Consider the following 24,818-nt stretch of genomic DNA (forward strand, 5'->3'; position numbering starts at 1 on the left):
TGGTGGCTGCCTTTTGAAGAAGGAAAATGTGCTAGCTGTTGGTCACTTCTGGAAAGGTAGCCTCAGCTTTGTGATTAGAGGATGTGTGTCCATGGTGGCTAAGCTGTCTTTTCGCCAGGGAGACTGCTGTTTCTTGAGAATTTGGCTATGTCAGTCATCGTGCCAATGGAACCAGAGCAACACCCAGAAAGAAGCAGGGGCAGCATGAGTCTCTAGAAGCAAGGAGCCCTGAATGAGGATGAACATCACCTGGGCAATGCTGGATACTGAGGAAGCCCCCCCCCCCATCCCCCTGCACTATGAGCATGTGAAGTGGTCTGTGTGATTACCAGTCAGTCACCATTTTTCTTCCTTGCATATTCTTGTAATACACTGGAGATCAGAGGGGGTGGGTCAGCTCTGCCACCGTACTAAGCTTGGTCCCAGCAGAAGCCTGTTTCTATCACTGCCTCCTCTGCAGATTTTGATTTAGGTAAACACTGCACAGGTGAAGAATTAAAAGAGAAGGTGCTTACTCACATACCCCTACCTGGTGTCAAGATTTCCTGTGCTGGCCCTGCTTCAATAGCCCCACCAGGTGGAGGCTAAGGGGATAGCACGCAACAAGGCCCTGTGGTAGTAGGCAGCAAGGGAAGCGGGGGGGGGGGGGGGGGGGGGGGATTTGTGCCATTTGCTGAGACTGGAGAGGCCAGTGGGACACTCGCCAGGAATTGAAAGCCAAATAATGGAATGTGGTAGCCAGACCTACGTTGGTATGGTAATGGCTTTCTTCCTAAAAGCAAAAATCCTCTTCAGATTTCTTTTGACTGGCAAAAACAAGTACTAAAGTAGATCTTTTGTAAAAGCAAAGTGGCATAATGCAAACTTCCGGAAAGCAGGGGATACCCTCAGTTTACACCGTTCTGACTTATGAAAGGTTTCATGGGAAAGTTCTGATTGCAGCTCGTGGGGAAACCTATATCCTAAGAGCAATGGGAAGCCATGGCAGAACTTTAGGCAAAAGGACGACAAGTTTTTTTTCAAAGACAGATATGTCTGACTGCACACTGGGGAAAGGACTGGAGGTGGGGACACCAGGAGAGGATGAGAGATAAAGGTTACCAGTACTGGGGAAGAGGTAGTGGGAATGAAGAAGAAACACAACTGGTAGATGTTTGCAGGTTGAACCAGAAGGATATGGAGATGCTGTTAAGGAGAGAAGTGGGCAGAGGGTGGAAAGCATCACAGATGACATTCAGGTCAGCTCTGGAGCCAGGCCCTGGGCTTCCCTGCCTCCCCCGTTTCTTCTTCTGTCCATAGCCAGCATGCTCTTTCCCCAAATTGTCCAGGTCTGTCCACAGACAGTGTGTACTTATTTCGCTAGTGTGTACTTATTTCCTCCTCCACAGGACAGAGCAGAGAGACGGTCTTGGGCAAGGTCAAAAAGAGAACAGGCCACCCAGATGGCTGAAATCTGCTTGCTACTTGAGTAAGAGTATGCACATGTCCCTGAGTGTATAAGGGTCTGGGTATGTCTGTGTTTCTGTGCCTGACTTTATACGGTCATTTCAAGGCCATGACTAGCAGTGCCAGCCTGTTTAAGGACTGAAGTTAAACGTTACGAAAAAATTGTGCCGCATAACTAATCTTCTACAGAGATGGTACCCACTTTCTATGGTTCAGCACAGACTGTCTCTACTGGGCTAGAGTTTCTTCCAAGTCTTGGGGTGTAAGACATCTGGCCCCTGGAGAAAAGCTTTAAAAAAAAAACTCGAAAAACTAAATTCTCCCTTCTCATTTCTCTGTCAGCAGCTATTTATTTGAATAGACTTTTTACCTCTTCCCCATTGTTTATACTCCCCACTTCCTGGGGGGGGGGAGGGGAGATGTTAACAAGAGTGGAACAGATAAGTTGTTCATCCCCCAAACCAACGTTTTTGCCCTGGAGATCAGAGGACCCAAGAGTTTTTCCTCCCTTTCTCCACTCTGCTGGCTGCGTGGGTGGACGTGGGGCTGCTGACCAGCATCAGGGGGAAAGAGAGGAGAGAGACCAGTCTGAGTTTGGGTTCCCCAGCCACCCAGGGCACAGACATACCCTGGGGGACTCACATTCCGGTAGTGGGACTGCCTAAAGACCCCTGCAGCTGCAGTAGTCAGAGAGTAGACCCACCTTCAGCACAGTGCCACTCCCTGGACACTGGACACCATCACATGCCCAAACACTCAAACATACCCAAGCTGGGACCTGTCCCCTCCTAGGTAGGTCTGGAAAAGTTTTGCTCATTTCCTTTCTAGGATGGTTTCTAAGGTCTCTAGTCCTCAGACTTAGGTCACTACCTCTGCACTGGTCACTCCTGCCATCTGGAAAAGGTTCCAAAGGTGAAGCAGCTCCAGGGGGTGCCAAGGTTCACAGCAGAACCTTGGGAGGCTGGGGATGAAGGAGTTTGGTCAGAAACTCTGAAGCCTCTCAGTGGCAGAGCTTCCAGAAGATGCCATCCCCATTTGTGAGGTGTGTGAAGGGAGGTGGTTCCTGGAGAAGGCAGCTAGGGTGAAGGCCTGAGGCTAAAATGGAGGTGGGGCCTTCAGAGGAACCCAAATGCCAGGGCTTTCCTTAGGACCCATACCTCTGACTTCAGTGAAGATGGGGCTTCCACACTGAGGTAGAAGGGACCCTAGCCAACAGCTCAGCCAGCAGCTCTGGGAGGAATGTTGCTGGGATGGGGGATAGGGTGCTATGCTGCCCTAAAAATGACTTAATTTCCTTCCACTCAAATAGCTTACTGAGTTCCTGCTCTGTTCAGTAAACTGTCCCTGACCCCCCAGATGGTTGCTCAGTTCACGTCCCAAAAGTCCCTCCATTCAGACCGTAGGGAGCAATAGCATTTCCTGAGGAGGGAGGTCTTTCCTGAGACACACTGGGGAAGACAGGGGTAGGGGCACCCCTGACAGTTCCCAGTTCTGGCTGGAGTCCCCAGGGGACAGACATGCAGGCAAGGGAGTAAAGTAGGGGAGAGAGAGGTCAGGGGCAGAGGGCCTCTTCCTGAATGCAAAGTCCACAAGGTTAACCCCTCATTTCCAGAGACTTCCTCCTCCCACCCCCACCCCCACCCCCACCCCCACATGGCTCAGCACCAGGAAACCGAGAGCCCAGAGACACTTGCGTGCAGCCCTCAGGGTGGCCGGTGCAGGATGCAGGCAGGTGGGGATATAATGTTGATGACAGAGGCCTCAGAGCCCAAGGCTACACTCTGAAAGGAGCAACCCACGCCTTCTCTCTTGGAGAACAAAGTTAGAGGCAGAGCAACCTGGGTCAGCCCCTCAGAGCGCTGGGAGTGGGGTGAGGGGTAAGAACAGAAAGCCCGCCCCTCTGGTGAAGCCCTGTAGGCTGGGGCAGGGGGGCGGAGGGAGGGGAGGGCGTGCCTTCGCCTGGCGGCCAAGCTGCTCCGCGTCGCGGCTTTCCGCCGCTGGGTCTGAGGTCCTGTGACTCGGTCCTCCCCTTGCGAGACCGCACCGCAGCGTGACCCAAGTCGACGGTAGGGACTCCATCGTCGCCCTCTGCCCCTGTCGCCCCCTCAGGCTCTCGAGACCGGCCCCTGCCCACCTGTCCGGCTCGTGCAACATGCGGCCCCTGGGCCTCGATGGTACCTCCCCGCCCTGCCGGCGACCTCTGCTACGTCTGCTGCTCCTGCTGTCGCTGCTGCCACCGCTGCCGCCGCCCTTAACGCGCGCCCAGACCGCTCAGGGAACCCCCAGCGCCCCGACCACGCCGGCCACCTCCAGCACCCCAAGTCTGCGGAAGCGCGCGCGGGCTCTGATGCGAAACTTCCCTCTAGTGGACGGGTGCGTAAGTGCGATGTGGGGGCAGGTGGAGACTGAGCCGACCCCGTGGTAGGGCTAGAGGTCCTCATGCAGGGCTCCTAAGGAAGCCCCTTCACATCACCCCCTGGATTCACTCTCCCATCATCCGTGGGTGCCTTTTGCCTTCCTCTGCCACTCCCTCCCTGGTGGGAACTCCCCAGCCTAGGCCTCGAGGGGTCCTACTATAGTCTGTGACAGTGTGGTGTGGGGGACATCCTCCCCCCCCCCCCATTGCTGGCCCCATGTCCTGCCTAATCCCAAGGTCTAAGGAGCCCACCCATTTCCCCCTGACTTGACCTTGCCTTGCTCTCCCTCCAGCCACAATGACATGCCCCTTGTCCTGAGGCAGTTTTATGGCAACAGGCTACAGGATGTTAATCTGCGCAATTTCAGCCATGGCCAGACCAGCCTGGACAGGCTTAGAGACGGTCTCGTGGGTGCCCAGGTATCACAGGGACACATAGCATGGCTGAGAGGGAGTGTGGGGGCCCCAGAAACCATGAGTTAGTCACATGGAAACTCAGTTATCATAGGGCCCCCCAAAATTCTACAACATGGATGCTGGAGGCTACAGGGGTTGCAGTGAACCAGTTTGCTGGGCATCCAAGTACCACCAAACAAGCAATGCATCACATGTGACCCCATTTGCTGTGTGGGCTGTGGAGGCTATGAGAAGTCCAGGGAGCTCCAACCCCTGGCCTTCCCCCAGTTCTGGTCAGCCTACGTCCCATGCCAGACCCAGGAAAGGGATGCTGTGCGCCTCACCCTGGAGCAGATTGACCTCATTCGCCGCATGTGTGCCTCCTATTCTGAGTTGGAGCTTGTGACCTCAGTTAAAGGTAGGTAGACTGGTGGGGGGTGTTGGGGACTTGATTGAGATACCCCAGCCTCTGAAAGTGATCATCTGACCTACCTGCCCCCAGCTCTGAACAATACCCGGAAGTTGGCTTGCCTCATTGGTGTGGAGGGTGGCCACTCGCTGGACAGTAGCCTTTCCGTCTTGCGTACGTTCTATGTGCTGGGTGTGCGCTACCTGACGCTCACTCACACCTGCAACACACCCTGGTGAGCACAGTGCAGATGGTATGCACCCACTGATGCAGCGATCTGCCCAAGATCACACTGGGGCTCAGACCAAGCTTTACCCCTGGGATCTGGCACTGACCCTGGAGTGGGGGGGGGTGGGGAGCAGGGGTTTGCAAAGCAAAACTGGATCCCAGTAGGGACTCCCTCCTGCCAGGCCCAGCCCAACTTGGGTCCCTACTGTTGCTCCAGGGGGTTGCAGGTATAGAGAGTTCAGTAGGCTCTTGTGGCCAAGTCATGGCCACCATTCAGACTGTCTCCTGGCCGTCCTGCAGGGCAGAGAGCTCATCTAAGGGCATCCATCCCTTCTATAGCAGTGTCAGCGGGCTGACCAGCTTTGGTGAGGTGAGGACCCTGATTCCATACCCCGCCCCGCATGAATGTGCATGCCGCACCAGTTCCTACAGATAAATGCACGCACATGTGCACCCCAGACGCCCTTTCCCTAACCTGTCTCTGCAGAAAGTGGTGGTTGAAATGAACCGCTTGGGCATGATGGTAGATTTGTCCCACGTCTCTGACACTGTGGCACGGCGAGCCTTGGAAGTGTCACAGGCACCTGTGATCTTCTCCCACTCAGCTGCCCGGGGTGTGTGCAAGAATGCCAGGAACATTCCTGATGACATCCTGCAGCTTCTGGTGAGAGACTACCCTGACTCTCAAACCTAAAACAAAAGGTTTAAACCAGGAGTCCTTGAACCTGAACCCCTGTTCCCTCAACTTCCTCAAACCCTAGGCTGAACATCTTCTGCCCTCACAAACCCACAGTCCACAGCCCGTGAATTCTTGAACCCAGGTGTGGGGGGTTCTAAGTGGTAAAAAGTCCTCTACTCTATAAGCCCCCCATGGTCAAGACATTTCCACACCAACCAGAGCTGAGACTCCTCCATTCACATAATCCTAGAGTGTAGAAAGGTGAAGTCTCCTCTGACTTCAAAACCAGAGCTGAACACATTCCTCACAGGAGCCTAGAGGCAGGTGGTTGCTCTGGGGGCCAAGCTGAGTGTCCATTTGTCCACCCCTGCAGAAGAAGAATGGTGGTATCGTGATGGTGTCTTTGTCACCGGGGGTGCTGCCGTGCAACCTGTTAGCCAATGTGTCCACTGTGGCAGGTAAGCCCTACCTGGGCTCTCTGAATAGCTCTGATTTGGACCCGAAGCCTTGGGGGGAGGGCCTCAGAACAGCCCCAGTGGTCTGACTCATTGTTGGCCGTAGACACAGTGCCCAAAAACTCAATGATGGACAGTATAAAGCATCTTGGTGCCATGTGGAACTGAAGATACAGAATTGATACTACAATACTGATGGGTAGAAAGGAGGCAGTCAGACATAGAGCCCAGGTGCTAACCATCTGTGCTTCTCTAGGGGCTCATAAAGCTCCCTGCCCCTGCCTCTGGCCAAGGGATTGGGCAGCCCCTTAAGTCTCTTTGGTCTTTATCAATTATATTCTTTATCCATCTCTCATCCTCCACACCCATGGAAAGGGGCCCCCATGGTTCTCAAGGAGACTAAGGTGAATCCTGAATGAGAAATGGCCAACTGGGGTCCACTCCAAATCTAAATTCCAGTCTAGAGCCAACTGGAATCTACCTCCTCAAGTTGGCACACTGGGTGCCAAGCCATGAAGGAATTGGCCTCCATAGCCTATAGGCTGCAAGAAGGGGAATCAGTAGAGACCAGTCCCCACCTCACCCCTGTCCTAGAAGCCCCACACTGCTGACCCTTCATCCCCCAGATCACTTTGACTACATCAAGGCAGTCATTGGATCCAAGTTCATTGGGATTGGTGGAGATTATGATGGGGCTAAACGGTAAGTGCTTCTCTGGGGCTTCTCTGGGGCTAGCTGTGCCACAGTAGGGCCTTGATAGTCACCATGCCCACCACACTGTGATCCTCATGGACTTTAGGCCCACCTGGCATCTTCCCACACACAGAGTGTGTTTCTGTTTGTCTGTGACCCATTGGTCCCACCCCTAGGTCATGATCTGCCCACCCTTAGTGCCCCACCCTTAGTTCCAGCAGACCCACTGCCTTTTTTTTTAAGTTTTATTTATTTAAGTAATATCATACCCAATATGAGGTTCAAACTCATGACCCCGAGATCAAAAGTCACATGCTCTTCCTACTGAGCCAGCCAAGTGCCGCTGACCCACTGCTTCTGAGCAGACTCTTAGCAAGGTCTGGTGTGGACTGACCAACTCCTCTGCCTACAGCTGGGTCTTAAAAAGCTTTCCTTCTAGGGGCGCCTGGGTGGCTCAGACAGTTAAGCGTTCTACTCTTGATTTCAGCTCAAGTCACAATCTCACTCTTTGTGGGTTTGAGCCCTGCATCGGGCTCTGGGCTGATGGTGTGGGGACTGCTTAGGATTCTCTCTCTCTCTCTCTCTCTCTCTTTCTGTCCCTCTCTCTCTGTCCATGCTCTCTCTCTTTCTCTCAAAATGTATAAATAAACTGAAAAATAAATAAATAAAAGCTTTTCTTCTTTTTATAAATGGAGGAAAACCTTGCATTCCGTGAAAGGCATAGATCCAAAAAGTATGATTCGATGAGTTTTTATGAATATTCAAAGAGGTTGGGAGTTTCCTTCTGCAGGATGAAGAACAGGGGTGAATCACTTACTCTCTCCAAGTATCCATTTCCCGTGTCAGACAAGGGCTGAGATTCAGTAGTCCCTGGACACATAAGGCTGTGGTTTTGAGTCATGAACAAGGAACAGGGCTGAGGTTCCACAGCTGACTGGCTCACAACCATATAGGTTCCCTCAGGGGCTGGAGGACGTGTCCACATACCCAGTTCTGATAGAAGAGTTGCTGAGTCGTGGCTGGAGTGAGGAAGAGCTCCAGGGTGTCCTTCGTGGAAACCTGCTGCGGGTCTTTGGACAGGTGGAACAGGTATGCTGGGCTGGACAAAGGAGTAGGTCAGGGGCCTGAGCAAGTGCGTTGGGGCTGCTGTGTAAGCTGCTGACCACTGACTGCCACCTCCAGGTACGGGAGACAAGCAAGGGGCAAAGCCCCTTGGAGGATGAATTCCCGGATGAGCAGCTGGGCAGTTCTTGCCGCTCTGTTCTCTCACGTCTGCCTCAGACACGGTATCTGGCTCGAGACCAGAAACTAACTGAGACTTCGGCACATTGGGCACCTAAGTGTTCACCTAAACAGTTATTGTCAAAATCTTCCCCCAACGTGGCCCCAAGCCTCACAGTTATTGCTGCCTTTTCAGTCCTCATTCTGTGGCTCTGGTGACCCAGTTAATCCTACCAGATGTTACTATGGCAGTTGCAGATACCCCACATTGCCCTCTCCGCCCCCCCCCCCCCATCATGCAGACAGACACATTTCCTGAAAATAAATGTTTTACACATGGAAACAGGCATGAGTGTCCTTCTCTGTGGCGGGGTCTGGTGGTGCCAGCTCCCAATTCTGGTAGTTGGTGGAGGAACCTGCAGTTCAGCCACCATTTACTCTAGCAACACCTGAGTCTCACTAGCATGGCCTGAGAAGGCCCAGATGGTTGGGCTCAGCACTAGAAGAAGACAATGAGTAGCTCTGGCTGTGGGAGAGTGGACCTTCCTCTGGGATGCCTCTCAATAGCTCACCTCAGTCCACATCCTGACCCACTGACCACCACCTGGGGATCTTGAAGGGAACTCTGGTTCATATTCCCAAGAAAGGAACCTGCCTGGATCACAAATGATCTTTGTTCCTGTTTGGATAGAGCCCAGAATGCCAGGCTACAGGATAGTACATGGGCTTCCAATGACTGAACTTCCCTGGATATAGATCCACTCCTTGCCCTGCCCCTCAGGGACTTCCTTTCTGAGAGGCACAAGCTACTTAGACAACCACACTATCTTACCCCCAGGCAATTAATGGCAATAGCAACTCTGTTAATTATAGCCAAAATGAAGAGTTAATACTAAGGACAACAGCTAATAATAATAAATAACATGATAATAGATAATGGCTAATAAAAATAATAGTTAATACTACTAGCCTATGCATACCCCATGACTGAGCAGTTTTGCCCCAGGTATATATCGCAACAGGAATGCATACATAGGTTTTCCAAAAGGCATACGAAATAATATTTAAAGCAGTGCTGCTCATAATAACCCCAAACTGTGTACTTTAAAGTTAGACTGCAAGAAGAAAAAGACAGGAGATTGTCTTAAAAACAGTCATATTTTTAAAAAATCATATTAATTTGAGGAACAGCAATAAAACTGACAAATGAGTTTTTTTTTAATATATGAAATTTATTGTCAAATTGGTTTCCATACAACACCCAGTGCTCATCCCAAAAGGTGCCCTCCTCAATACCCATCACCCACCCTCCCCTCCCTCCCACCCCCCATCAACCCTCAGTTTGTTCTCAGTTTTTAACAGTCTCTTATGCTTTGGCTCTCTCCCACTCTAACCTCTTTTTTTTTTTTTCCTTCCCCTCCCCCATGGGTTTCTGTTAAGTTTCTCAGGATCCACATAAGAGTGAAACCATATGGTATCTGTCTTTCTCTGTATGGCTTATTTCACTTAGCATCACACTCTCCAGTTCCATCCACGTTGCTACAAAAGGCCATATTTCATTTTTTCTCATTGCCACATAGTATTCCATTGTGTATATAAACTACAATTTCTTTATCCATTCATCAGTTGATGGACATTTCGGCTCTTTCCATAATTTGGCTATTGTTGAGAGTGCTGCTATAAACATTGGGGTACAAGTGCCCCTATGCATCAGTACTCCTGTATCCCTTGGATAAATTCCTAGCAGTGCTATTGCTGGGTCATAGGGTAGGTCTATTTTTAATTTTCTGAGGAACCTCCACACTGCTTTCCAGAGCGGCTGCACCAATTTGCATTCCCACCAACAGTGCAAGAGGGTTCCCGTTTCTCCACATCCTCGCCAGCATCTATAGTCTCCTGATTTGTTCATTTTGGCCACTCTGACTGGCGTGAGGTGATATCTGAGTGTGGTTTTGATTTGTATTTCCCTGATGAGGAGCGACGTTGAACATCTTTTCATGTGCCTGTTGGCCATCCGGATGTCTTCTTTAGAGAAGTGTCTATTCATGTTTTCTGCCCATTTCTTCACTGGGTTATTTGTTTTTCGGGTGTGGAGTTTGGTGAGCTCTTTATAGATTTTGGATACTAGCCCTTTGTCTGATATGTCATTTGCAAATATCTTTTCCCATTCCGTTGGTTGCCTTTTAGTTTTGTTGGTTGTTTCCTTTGCTGTGCAGAAGCTTTTTATCTTCATAAGGTCCCAGTAATTCGCTTTTGCTTTTAATTCCCTTGCCTTTGGGGATGTGTCGAGTAAGAGATTGCTACGGCTGAGGTCAGAGAGGTCTTTTCCTGCTTTCTCCTCTAAGGTTTTGATGGTTTCCTGTCTCACATTCAGGTCCTTTATCCATTTTGAGTTTATTTTTGTGAATGGTGTGAGAAAGTGGTCTAGTTTCAACCTTCTGCATGTTGCTGTCCAGTTCTCCCAGCACCATTTGTTAAAGAGACTGTCTTTTTTCCATTGGATGTTCTTTCCTGCTTTGTCAAAGATGAGTTGGCCATACGTTTGTCGGTCTAGTTCTAGGGTTTCTATTCTATTCCATTGGTCTATGTGTCTGTTTTTGTGCCAGACAAATGAGTTTTAATGGAAATAATAGAAATCCATACACAGTGGAATATCTTTAGCCTGATGAATGAAAGTAACTACCAATGTTCCATTCTATGCACAGTGAAAATATTCTTCAAACATGAAGGGAAAGTAATACATTTTAAGACCAATAAAAGCACAGTGAGAAATTGAAGATATACAAATCATGAGGCACCTGGGTGGCTCAGTCAATTAAGCATCTGACTTCACCTGAGGTCATAATCTCATGGTTTGTGAGTTTGAGCCCCGAGTCAGGCGCTGCGCTGACAGTTTAGAGTCTGCTTCGGACTCTGTCTCCCCCCCACCCCCTCTCTGCACCTCCCCTGTTTATGCTTTCTCTCTCTCAAAAATAAATAAATAAATAAACATTTTTAAAAAAACGTATATAGGAACACATTTTTCCTTTTGCCTCAGCCTCCAAATTGGCTGTACTCTGCAGTGTACTCAGAAAGTTCTAATAGTGTTTTCTATTCATTTTACCTATTCCCTCTTTTCTTGACTTCTTTTGGGTGAATTAAGTAGCACTCTGAGATGGCCTTAGTCCCTTTACAGACCCTTTCAAGGGGAGCTGATCCAGCTCACTGTCCATTTAGGAAAAAATGGGGAAAGGTGGTAGAAGATAGAAGCTTACAGCAGGGCCCTGTGTTGCTAGGGAGCAGACCTCTAAGGACAGGGCCCTGTGAGGTGGTGCAAGTGTTCTAAACATGAGTTGGCAAGCCTACTCGATGACAGCCAGAAGTTGCAGACTGCAGCCAACTGTCACTGTTGGAACAGGAAAACCTCTTTCAGTTTGCTCTGTCGCCCCTATTGACAGAATGTAACAGGAAACCAGCTAGGCTTCTAGGAAATGTGGTTTTGAGAGTTTGAGCACCAGGGGCACCTGGGTGGCTCAGTCAGTTAAGTGTTGGACTCTTGATTTCAGCTTAGGTCATGATCTCACAGTTGGTTCTCATGGGTTTGAGCCCGGAGTTGGGCTCTACACTGACAGTGAGGAGCCTGCTTGGGATTCTGTCTTTCTCTCTCACTGCCCCTCTCATGCCCAATCTCTCTCTCTCTCTCCCTCTCAAAAATAAATAAGCATTAAAAAAATAGGGGTGTCTGGGTGTCTCAGTCAGTTAAGCATCTGACTCTTGATTTCGGCTCAGGTCATGATCTCACGGTTGGTGAGTTTGAGCCCCACATAGGGCTCTACACTAACAGCACAGAGTCTGCTTGGGATCCTCTCTGTCCCTCTCCCGCTTGTGCGTGCTTTCTCTTTCTCTCAAAATAAATAAATAAACTTTAAAAATATTATTAAGGGACACCTGGGTGGCTCAGTTGGTTGTCTGACTTCAGCTCACATCATGATCTCATGGTTCAAGAGTTTGAGCCCCACATTGGGTTCTCTGCTGTCAGCACAGAGCCTGCTTTGGATCCTCTGTCCCCTTTCTCACTGCCCCTCCACCGCTCATTCTCTCTCTCTCCCTCCCTCTCTCTCTCTCTTTCTCTCAAAAAACAAATAAGTAAACTTTAAAAATATGTTTAAAAAATAGGAAGAGTTTGAGCCCCAGCCTCACAGAGCTGAGAACAGAAGACTGCATCTGGAGTTGAGAGACAATTGCTTAATAACCAGAATTGCTGCAGACCTGGAGTAGAAGGCCCTAATTCCAATTCATTCTTTCTCCTAGGTACATTTTTTTGTGTTCCAACTCAAAACTAAGTGTTCATCAGGATTCTCCTTATTCTGGTGGACCCTGGACACTAACCTCTGCCTCTTTAGAGCACCACACCCCTAGTAGAAGAACTAGCCCAAAAGTTGGGCTCATCTCTAGGTTTCCACTTTCCTTGGATCCTCATCAAGTAATTTTTTAATATCTTGTTTAACTTTCTGATGTCTTCAGGAAGATCCTTTTTATATTTTGCCCAACATTTCCAGTTATCAGGAAGAGTATAACTCTGATTTACTTAGTCAACCAAAATCAGACATGTGAAATGGTGTTTATTTATTAATTCAATAACATTAAAAATCTATCATAGGGGCAGTTGGGTGGCTTAGTTGATTGTGCATCCAACTTCAGCTCAGGTCATGATTTCTCAGTTCATGGGCTAGATAGAGTCCCACATCGGGCTCTGTGCTGACAGCTCAGAGCCTGGAGCCTGTTTTGGATTCTGTGTCTCCCTCTCTCTCTGCCTCTCTCCCCCCACCCAAAAATAAATAAACATTTAAAATAAATAAATAAATAATAAATAAACTTAAAAAATCAATTATAAACATTATGCTCCCTACTTTCACCTAAGACTATTACAGGAAACAGCTGTATGTGCAATACTTCTGAACTTTTGATAAAGTTTTGAATTAACAAATTCATCATTCACTATATTGTTTATATCACTTAAATGAAGACCTCCCCTGGCAAGTCAGCTTGGTATATGAGACCAGAATAAACATTCCCTCTCTTTCTCCCTCTCTTCTGAGATAGCCAAAGCTGAAGGCAGCAGGGTCAGACTTAGTCCTTAACCACTAGGCATGAGAAGGGAGCAGTGATGGACAGGAGGCAGTAGTGGCCAGAGGTCAAGGCCCTTCTTCTGGCACCCAAAAGGGGAGGCCCACCTATCAGGGAGCCCAGGTGGGAGAACAGCTGACAGACACAGATACAGAAGGGGGCAATTCATATTTTAGTCTGTGTTATAGACCCCTTTCAGCCTGGTAGGACCTCATGCAGGCCCAGGAGGCCCAGACGCCACCCAGGTGCAGTTCTGAGATCAGTTTCCCCTGTGTCAGGGCTTTTTTCTGCAGAAAACAATGAATTATACCGCTCAGGCCTCCAGCCATCCTGGAAACTGCCTTACCTTGAAGGAGGATTTCTGCCCCACATGAAGTCATGTCAGACCAAGCCCCCTCATGTTCTTAGCAGTAAGAATTTTTGTCCCACTGTTCTACACCTTTGAGGACCTTCCAGCTCCTCCCTTACAGACAGCCATCCTGTCGGAACTAGACCTTTGCTTGAGCTATTGGCCAACTTGGGATGGCCTCTCCACCTCCCTGCCCAATGCAGACCCCATCCTTTCCAGGCTCAGCTGCTGTGGTGCCTCCACTAATCTCTTAGCAAACGGGCCAGCCCTCACCAGCACTACCCACAAAATCCAGCCAGGATGACCATATTGCAGAAAAACATGTGACATAAATTGACCAGGGAGTAATTTACCCCCTTTCCAAGATGGCTATAGTTAATTAATGTTTAGAATCTAGAGTCTTTTTTTTTAAATTTTTTTAATGTTTATTTTTGAGACACAGAGAGAGTAGGGGAGGGACAGAGAGAGAGGGAGACACAGAATCCAAAGCAGGCTCCAGGCTCTGCACTGTCAGCACAAAGCCTGACACAGGGCTTGAACCCACAAACCATGAGATAATGACCTGAGCTGAAGTCATATGTTTAACCAACTAAGCCACCCAGGAGCCCCTAGAATCTAGAGTCTTTTTTGTGTGTGCCCATATATTAACAAATGTACAGATGCAAATTTCAATACTAGTTACTAAAACAAAATGGTTTCCCATAATATTATTCTTTTTTAATTTTTTTAATATTTTTAAAAATGTTTATTTATTTTTGAGAGACAGGGAGAGACAGAGCACGAGCGGGGCAGGGGCAGAGAGAGAGAGGGAGACACAGCATACCAAGCAGGCTCCAGGCTCCAAGCTGTCAACACAGAGCCAGACGCGGGGCTCGAACTCACGAACCGTGAGATCATGACCTGAGCCGAAGTCGGACGCTCAACCGACTGAGCCACCCAGGCGCCCCTCCCATATTATTCTTAAATTTCATTTTTATTAAAAAATGTATAGGGGCACCTGGGTGGCTCAGTCGGTTGAGCGTCACGCTCAATTTCCACTCAGGTCAGGATGTCATGGGATCCAGCCCGGGTTAGGCCCTGCCTTGAGCACAGAGCCTGCTTGGGATCTCTCCCTCTCTCTTTGCCGCTCTCCCACTCGCGTGCTCTTGCGCGGCAGAAGCTGGTCTGGCCCCCTGGGGCGCCCTCTAGTTGAGGGTGGAGGTCTGTGTCGCCCCCTCTGGCCACGCTGCGCAGCTGCGTCGCGGATCCCTGCTCTTCTGGAGAAGCATTCTGCCTGCAGCCCCTCCTCACGACGGGTCACGTAAATCCGGTCGGGACCCCACCGTCGCCCTCTGCCCCTCGCGCCCCTCCTCTCGAGACCGGCCACTGCCTGCCCGGCCGACCCTGCTCAACATGAGGCCCCTGGGCCTCGAGGGCCCCCACGCGCTTCGCTGGCGACCTCTGCTGCGTCTGCTGCTCCTGCTGTCTCTGCTTCAGAGGGCGGTAACCCGTGCCCAGACCACTCCTCGCACCCCCAGCGACCCGACCACACCCGGAGCCCCCAGCAATACGACCACGGCCTTCTCTACTTCCCCTACCACGCCGCTCACCTCCAGCACACCAAGTCTGAGGAAGCGCGCGCGGGCCCTGATGCGGGACTTCCCTCTCGTGGACGGGTGAGCAGGGGCAGTGTGGGGGCAGGTGGAGACTGAGCCCACACCTGGGGTAGGGGAAGGGGGTCCTCAGCATGCAGGGCTAGTGAGGAGGCTTCCTCACACCACCTCTGGATGAACTCTCTCCTCCATCAGCCAGGTCCCCTCCCCCCATTACCCTGTTCCTGGTGTCCACTACAGGCCCCCACCCCTCCCCAAAGCTGCACCTCAGGAATTTTTCCATATTGTCTGTGTGAGGTGGGGGGGGGGGGGACAGGACATGCCCAGGTACTTTGACATGCCCTGTCTGACCTGAGTCCATGTTCTCCACTCTAACTTTGTCTTGATGCCCCCAGCCACAACCACTTGCCCCTGCTCCTGAGACAGCTTTTCCAGAACAGGCTACAAGATGTTAACCTGCGCAATTTCAGTTATGGCCAGACCAGCTTGGACAAGCTCAGGGATGGCCTCGTGGGTGCCCAGGTACCACAGGGATACACAGGGTGCCACAGCATGGCTGCTGGGGAATGTCGGGGGCCACAGAAACCTGGGTAGGCAAGCCTCTCAGTGATTAGAATCGTAGAACACACAATGTGTCATCGCATGACTGCTGGGAATGTGGGGGCTCTGGAGGCCAAGACAGGCCAACCACATGGGTACCCAGGTTCTGTGGAGACACACAGAAAGTGACCAGAAAATCCCTGGTGAGTGTGGGGTTAGAGTTAGAGCCACAAAGGATATAGTGGATTGGCCTTGGGGCATTCACATAGCACATGGACAAACGGCAGACAATGATATTTCACAGTCCACAGTTTGGCTGCTGGCAGCAAGCTTAATAGGCATCAGGATACCATAGGGTCATGTAGTGTTTCGTTCTGGGCCAATGACCCAAATGAGCACCTTGGGGGCTGAGAAGGAGTGGCAGGCCAAGGACATTGGAGACCACTCTAATCTCATTCTGGACCCCCGGGGCCTACCTCTAGTTCTGGTCAGCCCAAGCCCCATGCCAGACACAGGACCAGGATGCTGTGCGCCTCACACTGGAGCAGATTGACCTCATTCGTCGCATGTGTGCCTCCTACTCTGAACTAGAGCTTGTGACCTCAGCCAAAGGTGGGCTGGCAAATGGGGAGATAGTTAGGGGCTCACTCTGATGGTTCTGGCCCTGGGCCCTGACCACTTGATTATCCATCCTCTTCTAGGTCTGAACAGCACTCAAAAGCTGGCCTGCCTCATTGGTGTGGAGGGTGGTCACTCACTGGACAGCAGCCTTTCTGTGCTGCGCAGTTTTTACCTGCTGGGAGTGCGCTTCCTGACACTTACCTTCACCTGCAACACGGCCTGGTGAGCATAGTGCCTAGCCACGGTGAAATGGTAGATGACATGGTGGGGCAACTGCCAGACAGGTGAGGACAGAGGGATCCACAAAAGGAGGCTGGACTCTCAACAGGTCCTTCACACTCCCAGAAAGCATCTGGCCCAGGTCCTTACTCTATCCCGGGGGGGGGGGGGGGGGGGTTGGAGGAGGGGGAGGGGGTGTGGATAGACAAACAGAGGGACTGCAGAGCCCCCAGGCTCTGATGCCCAGGATGTTGCCTTTGAGATTGCCTTCTTCTGGCTGTCCCACAGGGCAGAAAGTTCCACCAAGTTTAAACACCACTTCTACACCAACGTCAGTGGGTTGACAAGCTTTGGTGAGGTGAGGATTCCTGTTCCATACCCTACCCCACCCGTTCTCTACCTACAGATAGTGTACACGTGTGTGCATCCTTGACATCTCCCCCACCTCAAAAAACAAACAAACTGTCTTTGCAGAAGGTGGTAGGGGAAATGAACCGCCTGGGCATGATGGTGGACTTGTCCTATGCGTCAGACACCTTGGTGCGGCAGGCACTGAAGGTGTCGAGGGCTCCCGTGATCTTCTCCCACTCAGCTTCCAGGGCTGTGTGCGACAATTTGCTGAATGTTCCTGATGACATTCTGCAACTTCTGGTGAGTAGCTACCTCAGCCCTCACACCCAGAGCTAGGCGCGTTTCATGCAAACATTCTTGACCTTGAACAAAGCTACCAGTCCAGGCCTCACCCTTGGACCCATGGCTGGTTAACCTTCCCCATCTCTGAAAATTGAGGCCAAATCAGCTCCACTCAGGCGCCCACAAACCCAGAGCTGAAACCTCTTCCAGCCCCTGAAGCCAGGACTGAGCACTGTCCTACTAGGCCCCCAGGGCACAGAGCAGGCCATCAGGCCTGAAGAGCCAAACTGAGGGGGCTGAGTGTTCATTTCTTTATCCTTCTAGAAGAAGAATGGTGGCATTGTGATGGTGACGCTGTCTATGGGGGTGCTACAGTGCAACCTGTTGGCTAATGTGTCCACCGTGGCAGGTGAGCCTCACTTCAACTTCTTGTGCAGTTTGAGCTTGAGCCTGTGGCCATGGGGCCTTCAGGACAGCTCCAGCAGTGTAGCACACCTGTTGGGCAATGGGCAGACCTCTGACAACCCAGGAGACGAGACACGGCTCTTTGCTGCCACCCAGATCTGGGGCCACAGTCAATGTTGATGGGTTTGGGGGAAGCAACTGCCCCTGCCTCTGAATGTCTTTTGCTCTCACCTCTCTGGACAGGACAGATGAGTTCTCAAGGAACCCAGAGGCAGGGTGGCTTCTGGGCAGAAAAAATTCTAAAGAGACACAGTTCAGCCTGTAGTCACTTCAGAACTCACAATGGGCTGGGAGCTCCATGAAGTCAGCTGCCATGGCCTGGAGTGCTGTGGGCAGGAGAACTGGTCAGGACTGAGTTTCCCCAGATCAGGGCTGGTCCCAGGGCCTGACTCCAGCGTAGTGCTGCTCACACTAACCTCTGCCACCTAGATCACTTTGACCACATCAGAGCTGTCATTGGATCAGAGTTCATCGGGATTGGCGGGAATTATGATGGGTCTGGTCGGTGAGTATTTCCCTGGGGTTTGTCTTGAGCAGGGCACAGCAGGGAGTCCTTTAGTCTCTCCATTCCATGGTCCTCCCACCCTTCAGACCTCATCTACAGGCTCTGGTTTTCCAGCTCACTTGACGTCTCTCCACTCCCAGGGGCTGATTCCTGGGCTCTCCCTGTCCCTCCAGTGGCCTGGTGGACCCACTGCCACTCCAGATTGTCACATTAATTAAGTATTCCCCGACACCCCACCCCAGCAGAGCCCATTTACCTAGCACCTGCTGCAGTCCCAGCTCAGCAGATCTGTTGTAGGCCAGCCATCTGCTCAGGGGGTAGACACCACAGAAGCTCTGTCTTCAAGGAGCTTCCAAAGTGACATTCAGTAGCCTGGAGAATATGGCCTTCAATTTCACATGTGTGATTGGGGCTGGTGGGACACTGGGCCCTAGACCAGGATCAGGGCTCAGGTTCCACAGCTGGTGGCCCATGGCCACACAGGTTCCCTCAGGGACTAGAGGACGTGTCCAAATACCCAGTACTGATAGAGGAGTTGCTGAGTCGTGGCTGGAGTGAGGAAGAGCTCCAGGGTGTCCTTCGTGGAAACCTGCTGCGGGTCTTCAGACACGTGGAACAGGTATGCTGGGTTGGGCAAAAGGATAGTGCAGTGGTTAGAGTGGGTGAGAGAGGTGCTATGGGAGCCACTAACTGCTGACTCCCACCCCCAGGTGAGAGAGGAGAACAATGGACAGAACCCTGTGGAGGATGAGTTTCCAGACAGGCAGGTGGTCAGGTCTTGCCACTCCCACCTCCTATCTCAGCTTCAGAGTGAACACCTCGCCACACACCTGGAGGTGACCGAGTGGCCAATCAGTCAGGTCCTCCGGAGGCCCTCAAAAGCTTCCCCATACTTTGTTCTAAGTTTCTTGGTTGCTGCCACCTTCTCAGTCCTCATCCTGTAGTTCTGGTGAGCTGGCCAGTCTCCCAGAGGTCTCTGTGGCAAAGTCTCACAAAGTCCCCTTCCTAGTCATCCAGGCACAAGTGTATGCTGAGAATAAACATTTTGGGTATGGAGCCAAATGTGAAAGTCCTTCCTTCTCCCTGGGGAGCAGGGGAGTGGGGTCTGGTGGGCTCTTGGTTGGTGAGGGGTCTTGTAGGTCTCACCTCAGTTTCTCAAGTGAGTGGCCTCCAACTTGGTCTCTTTTGGGAAGGGCAGAGGCATCTTACCATGTTATTATGATAAAAGCCTGAGCCCACAAAAGAGCACAAAGAAATCTAGTTCAAGTGTGGTATCTATCCCATCATGGAGTGTAACAATGGGTGGGTTAGCAGTCTCTGAAAGGTTTACATTTGTTTGTTTGTTTGTTTGTTTGTTTGTTTGTTTGTTTTTAAGAAGCTGAACCTAGAGGGCACCTGGGTAACTCAGTGGGCTAAGTGTCAGACTCGATTTTGGCTTAGGTCATGATCTTGTGGTTTATAGGTTCAAGCCCCACATCAGGCTCCACATGAGGAGTCTGCTTGGGATTCTCTCCCTCCCTCCCTCTCTCCTTGCCCCTTCCTCTCTCTCTCTGCCTCTCTCTCATGCCCCTTCCCCCCTCTCAAAAATAAATTAATTTTTTAAAAATTTAAAAAGAGTGAAAGAGCAAGCCAAAGAGTAAATTTTCAACGTATATAATTGACGAAAGGCATATATCCAGAGGCAGACAACCCCATATAAAAATGGGGAAGATATTTGAATAGGAACTTTACAAGGATGGATATTCAATTGGCCAATAAGAAGATGAAAAGATAGTCAACCTTATTAGCCATTAAGGAAATGCAAAATAAAACTCATAGTAAAGACAACTAAAATTTAACAGGTGAACAATACCAAGTGTTAGCAATGATATGGAGCAAGGAGCATACCCTGCTGGTGGCTGATTCAACTGATAAACACTGCTTTGGAAGACAGTTTGACATTTTTTTTTTTTACTAAAGTTGAAGACATATACCCAAGGACAGTTACACACAACATGCAAGAATCTCTCAAAGTAATGTTGAGTGAAGGGAGCCAGTACAAAATAACATATATTATGTCATTCCATTTATATAAAGTACAAGCAAAACTGATCTATACCGTTACAGTCAGTTTTCGGGGAGGTATTGCCTGGAAGGGGGTGTGAGGAAGAGCTTCTGGGTTTCTGGTAAAGTGCTGTATCTTGGGTGCTGGTTGCATGGGCGTGTTCATTTTGTGAACATTTCAGCATGCTGTATACACTTATGGTATGTGAACTTTTCTGTATGGATATTTTTTTCTCAATAAAAAGTTTTTCAAAAAACTGGGGCCCCTGGCTGGCTCAGTCCCTAGAGCAGGCAACTCTTGATCTTGGGGTTGGAGTAGAGCCTCTTGAAAAAACAAAACAAAACCCAGAAAAGACTAAACTTAATGTTCAGGGATGCATGCTCAGGTTGAGACTTTAAATAAGAAAACAAGAGGGCACCTGGGGGTTCAGTCATTAAGCTCTGACTTCAGTTCAGGTCATGATGTCACGATTCAGGAGTTTGAGTCCCACATCGGGTGAGCTTGAGCCTTGCTTCCAGTAAAACACAAGCCCTGCTTCTCCCTCCCTCTCTCTCTCTCTCTCTGTCTCCCCCACTGCCTCTCCTGGGATTCTCTCTCTATCTCTGCCCCTCACTCACTCGCACCCTCCCTCTCATAAACAAACAAACAAACAAACAAATAAGAAAACAAGAAGTGGTATCATCAAACTCAAATACTTAGAAAATGCCTGACTTACACAATGTTATGTGTCAATTACATCTCCATTTAAAAAAACAAAGACTAAAAAAAAAAAAAAAGTGTCTGTGGTTGGTGGGGAGGCATGGGGTAGCAATTGGAGGAGGCATTAAGGAACTTCTGGAGTTCTGGCAATGTCCATACCTTGCCTGGGATGGTGGTTATTTAGGGGTGCACTTTGTGGTAATACACTAAGCTGCCAGGTGGGCTGAAGAGTCCACTCCCCAACTTCTGTCCTCACACTCCCATTCCCCAATTCTGTTCTCCCAGCAATCACTCAGCACTTTTAACTGTTGATATTTACTGGTATTTTCCTCCATATTTCTAAATAATGTATTTAATTGCCAGCTGTTTATTTTTTTTCAGTTTATTTATTTGAGAGAGAGAGACAGAGCATGCACATGAGCAGAGGAGGGGGAGAGAGGGAGAATCCCAAGCAAGCTCTGTGCCCAACAGAAGAGCCCAACGTGGGTGGGGGCTCAAACCCACAAACTGCAAACACATCACCTAAGCCAAAACCAAGAGTCGAACAGGCTCAACTAACTGAGCCACGCAGTCATCCCAAATGCCAGCTCTTTAGACATACATTTTAGATATTATTTATTGACTCAGTAATTTGAAAAGTGAGGATTTTGTTTTTATTTTCTTAACCCTTTTTAACGTTTATTTTGAGAGAGAGATCATGGGGGAGAGTCAGAGAGAGAAGGAAAGGGAGAATCCCAAGCAGGCTCCACACTGTCAGCATGGAGCCCAATGTGGAGCTCGAACCCACGAACCATGAGATCATGACCTGAGGTGAAACCTAGAGTCAAGATGCTTAACCTACTGAGCCACCCAGGTGCCCCCCAAAATGAGGACTTTTAGCTCTCACTCCCCCTCTCTCCTCCTATCATCCTCTAAATATTAGAATTATTTGGTTAATTACATCTTGGATTTTTTGTTTGTTTTTAAACAAGTTTACTGAGATAAAATTGATATACCACACAATTCACCCATTTGAAGTGTACAGTTCAAGGGCACCTGGGTGGCTCAGTCAGTTAAGCGTCCAACTCTTGGTTTCAGCTCAGGTCATAATATCACAGCTCATGGGTTCAAGCCCCGCACTGGCTCTGCACTGCAGTCTAGAGCCTGCTTGGAATTCTTTCTCCCTCCCTCTCTCTCTGTCCCTCCCCTGCTCACATGATCTCTCTGTTTCTCTCTCAAAATAAGTAAATAAAATTTAAAAAATAAAGTGTACAGTTCAGTGGTTTTCATATATCACATTATTTTTTTTAATTGTAAAAGATATGTAACAATTTGCCATTTTAACCATCTTCAAGTGCACAAACCAGTGGGCTTAAAAACACTCACAAATGTTGAACAAACATCATGGTATTTCCAAAACTTGGTCATTATCTCAAACAACGTAATGTAATTATTAAGCAATACCTTCCCGTTTCCCCTCACCTCAGCCCCTGGTAACCTCTATTCTTTTTTCAGTCTCTTTGAATTTGTCTGTTCTAGATAACTTATATACAGCATTTGTCCTTTTGCATCCAGCTTATTTCATTTAACAAAATGTCTTCAAGGTTCATCTGCCTTGTAGCATATATCAGACTTTATTCCTTTTTATGGCTGAATAATATTCCATTGTAGGTACAGATCACAGTTTGTTATCTACACATCTGGTGATGAAAACCAAGGTTGCTTCCACCTTTCAGATGCACAATGAACACTGGCATACAGATACCTGTTCAAGTCCCTGCTTTCAATTCCTTTGTTTTTTGGGTTTTTTTTTAAGTTTCTTTATTTATTTTTGAAAGAGAGAGAGAGAGAGGGAGTGCCAGTGAGCAGGGGAGGGGAAGACAGAGAGAGGAGGACAGAGAATCTGAAGTGTGCTCTGAGATGACCACGAAGAGCCTGATATGGAGCTCGAACTCACGAACCATGAGATCATGACCTGAGCCAAAGTCAAATGCTTAAACAACTGAGCCACCCAAGCACCCCTGTGTCTGGCTTCTTACATTTAGTGTGTTTTCAAGGTTTGTTCATGCTGTAGATTTTCTCCATTTTTTATTTTACTCTTTTTCTGGGGTTCCTGTTGTGCAGATATCCTATTTCTATCCTCCATCTTTGTTTTCCCTTTCATTGTTTTCTCTTTCTTCTTTTGGGACGATTGCTTAATTTGGTCTTTCCAATTTATTAATTCATTCTGAATTACAAATTTTTTTCAAATATTATTGTGGTAACTTTAATACATGGTCCCATATTTCTTTGATACTTCTCCCATCCAGAGATGGGTTCGGTGCCTCCCCACCCTCTCTTGAATCTGGGCTTGGTTATTGCTTGAGCAGTAAAATACAGCAGAAATGATGCTGGGCCTGTTTCCAGGCCAAGACCTAGAGAAACTGTCAGTTTCTACTCCCTGCTTCTTGGGGTGCTCATTCATGAACTGCAGCCACTATACCATGAGGAAACCAAGCAGCCCGTGGAGAGGTACACATGTTGGGTACCCAATCCCCTGATCCACAGCCCCACTGAGCTCTTAGCCTACAGCCAGTAACAACTTGCTAGCTGTGTGAATGAGTCATCATGGAAATGGATCTTCTGGTTCCAGCTGATGCCATGTAGAGTAGAGTGGAACTTTACTCAGCCAGCAGGTTTGTGAACAAATGTTTTTGTTGATTGTTATTTTAAACCATTGTTATTTTGGGGTAATTTGTTATGTAGCAATAGACACCTGGAACAATTATATTTTTTCATATCTTGTATTCCTTCTTGAGCTTTTCAATATTTTCTGGTTTCGTATTGCTAATATTTTACCTTATCTTTTTGTAATGTTTATTAAGCTAATTTGGAATTTTTGTTGCATGTGTTCTAATAATTTTCCTGATAGATGTATTCTTTATATATATATATTATATATATATATTATATATATGCATATAATATATATACATGTATTATATATATATATAGTTTTGGCAGTTTAAGTGTTCTTTTTTTAATTTTTTTAACATTTATTATTTATTTTTGAGAGAGAGAGACAGAGCACAAGTGAGGGAGGAACAGAGAGAGGGAGACACAGAATCCGAAGCAGGCTCCAGACTCTGAGCTGTCAGCACAGAGTCTGACACGGGGCTTGAACCCATGAATTGTGAGATTATGACCTGAGCTGAAGTCGGACACTTAGCCAACTGAGCCACCCAGGCGCCCTTAAATGTGTTCTTTACATGTGAACAGGCAATTGATTTTTTAAAAATGTTTATTTATTTATTTTGAGAGAGAGAGCATGCAAGAGAGAGTGGAAGCCGGAGAGGGGCAGAGGGAGAGGGAGAGAGAGAATCCCAAGCAGGCTCTGAACTGTCAGTGAAGAGCCTGATGTGGGGATCTATCCCATGACCATGAGATCATGACCTGAACCGAAACCAATAGTCATCACTTAATTGACTGAGCCATGCAGGCATCCCATAGTTCTCTTTTGAAGTGTCTGTGCCCCTCAAATATTTTTCTTTTCGCCTGCAGGTACCCTGATGTTACAAGCTACTTGGTCAGTCAGTAGTAACCGGGGGAAGTTGTATCCTAGCCACAAGCTCTCTCAGAGTCTAAGGTTGTCAGCTGGGCTGCAGTGACCTATCTCCTTCACACAGTACCTGACCCCACCCCTGAGGTGAGGCTGCATGTGAGGGTGCAGTGGGAGCTTTAGGAACTTTTGCAGAGCATTAGGGAAGATGGGAAGGAGGGGGCACTTATTCATTCTTTATTCAAAAGATGTGTTGGGACAAGGGACTGAGAATACCAAGGCAGCAATACTGAAAAGATCCTGTCCCTGTGAAGTCTACAGTCTAGTGGGCATGAAAAATGTTAATCAAAGATCCCCACTAACACATTTCCCCCTCCAGTGGGGAATGTGAAGGAAAAGTGCTTAAGGACAGCCCAATCCAGTGGAGGGTGAGGTGGGGTGGATGGATGTGGGTCAGGGAAGTCTTTGGGGGAGGAGGTGGTACTCCAGGATGAGACCTACCCTAATAGCAAGGAGCTTGGTTAGTGAGGGTGGGGGCAGAGAGTAGAAAGGCACTCTGTCAGAGTGAAGAGCAGGTAATGCGCG

The 24,818-nt window shown here is 48.9% G+C and overlaps 2 protein-coding genes across 7 annotated transcripts; both read left to right on the forward strand.

Annotated features, from left to right (window-relative positions):
- Positions 1 to 3,107: 3,107 nt before the first annotated feature.
- On the forward strand, positions 3,108 to 14,689 carry LOC106971928 (dipeptidase 2-like). 5 transcript variants are annotated; one of them, XM_027076029.2, is made up of 11 exons: positions 3,108 to 3,267; positions 3,556 to 3,819; positions 4,156 to 4,282; positions 4,547 to 4,676; positions 4,761 to 4,902; positions 5,196 to 5,265; positions 5,383 to 5,559; positions 5,948 to 6,032; positions 6,656 to 6,731; positions 7,676 to 7,811; positions 7,905 to 8,246. In XM_027076029.2, exons 2-11 carry the CDS (start codon positions 3,599 to 3,601, stop codon positions 8,160 to 8,162), a joined length of 1,422 nt encoding a protein of 473 aa, XP_026931830.1. In that variant the 5' UTR covers positions 3,108 to 3,267; positions 3,556 to 3,598; the 3' UTR covers positions 8,163 to 8,246. The 5 variants fall into 5 exon arrangements, with proteins under 5 accessions (XP_026931830.1, XP_053067024.1, XP_026931832.1 ...); XM_053211049.1 differs by lacking the exons at positions 3,108 to 3,267; positions 7,905 to 8,246 and adding an exon at positions 12,234 to 14,535 and having other exon boundaries at positions 3,376 to 3,819; XM_027076031.2 differs by lacking the exons at positions 3,108 to 3,267; positions 7,905 to 8,246 and adding an exon at positions 14,555 to 14,689 and having other exon boundaries at positions 3,377 to 3,819.
- Positions 14,646 to 24,223, forward strand: LOC106971907 (dipeptidase 3). 2 transcript variants are annotated; one of them, XM_027076028.2, is made up of 10 exons: positions 14,651 to 15,053; positions 15,386 to 15,512; positions 16,013 to 16,142; positions 16,232 to 16,373; positions 16,659 to 16,728; positions 16,845 to 17,021; positions 17,328 to 17,412; positions 17,898 to 17,973; positions 18,457 to 18,592; positions 18,684 to 24,223. In XM_027076028.2, the coding sequence occupies exons 1-10, from the start codon at positions 14,791 to 14,793 to the stop codon at positions 18,915 to 18,917; spliced, it is 1,440 nt and encodes a 479-aa protein (XP_026931829.1). In that variant the 5' UTR covers positions 14,651 to 14,790; the 3' UTR covers positions 18,918 to 24,223. The 2 variants fall into 2 exon arrangements, with proteins under 2 accessions (XP_053067022.1, XP_026931829.1); XM_053211047.1 differs by lacking the exon at positions 16,845 to 17,021 and having other exon boundaries at positions 14,646 to 15,053.
- The last annotated feature ends 595 nt before the right edge of the window (positions 24,224 to 24,818 follow it).

The sequence above is a fragment of the Acinonyx jubatus genome, chromosome E2 (assembly GCF_027475565.1).
Source record: "Acinonyx jubatus isolate Ajub_Pintada_27869175 chromosome E2, VMU_Ajub_asm_v1.0, whole genome shotgun sequence".
Classification (NCBI taxonomy): domain Eukaryota; kingdom Metazoa; phylum Chordata; class Mammalia; order Carnivora; family Felidae; genus Acinonyx; species Acinonyx jubatus.

Excerpts from the sequence above, each read along its gene's own strand:
- LOC106971928 (XM_027076029.2), top strand. The coding sequence starts at position 3,599 with ATGCGGCCCCTGGGCCTCGATGGTACCTCCCCGCCCTGCCGGCGACCT. Across the intron at positions 6,033-6,655 it reads CAATGTGTCCACTGTGGCAG|ATCACTTTGACTACATCAAG; the intron begins GTAAGCCCTACC and ends TTCATCCCCCAG. Across the intron at positions 7,812-7,904 it reads TCTTTGGACAGGTGGAACAG|GTACGGGAGACAAGCAAGGG; the intron begins GTATGCTGGGCT and ends TGCCACCTCCAG.
- LOC106971907 (XM_027076028.2), top strand. The coding sequence starts at position 14,791 with ATGAGGCCCCTGGGCCTCGAGGGCCCCCACGCGCTTCGCTGGCGACCT. Across the intron at positions 17,974-18,456 it reads AATTATGATGGGTCTGGTCG|GTTCCCTCAGGGACTAGAGG; the intron begins GTGAGTATTTCC and ends ATGGCCACACAG. Across the intron at positions 18,593-18,683 it reads TCTTCAGACACGTGGAACAG|GTGAGAGAGGAGAACAATGG; the intron begins GTATGCTGGGTT and ends TCCCACCCCCAG.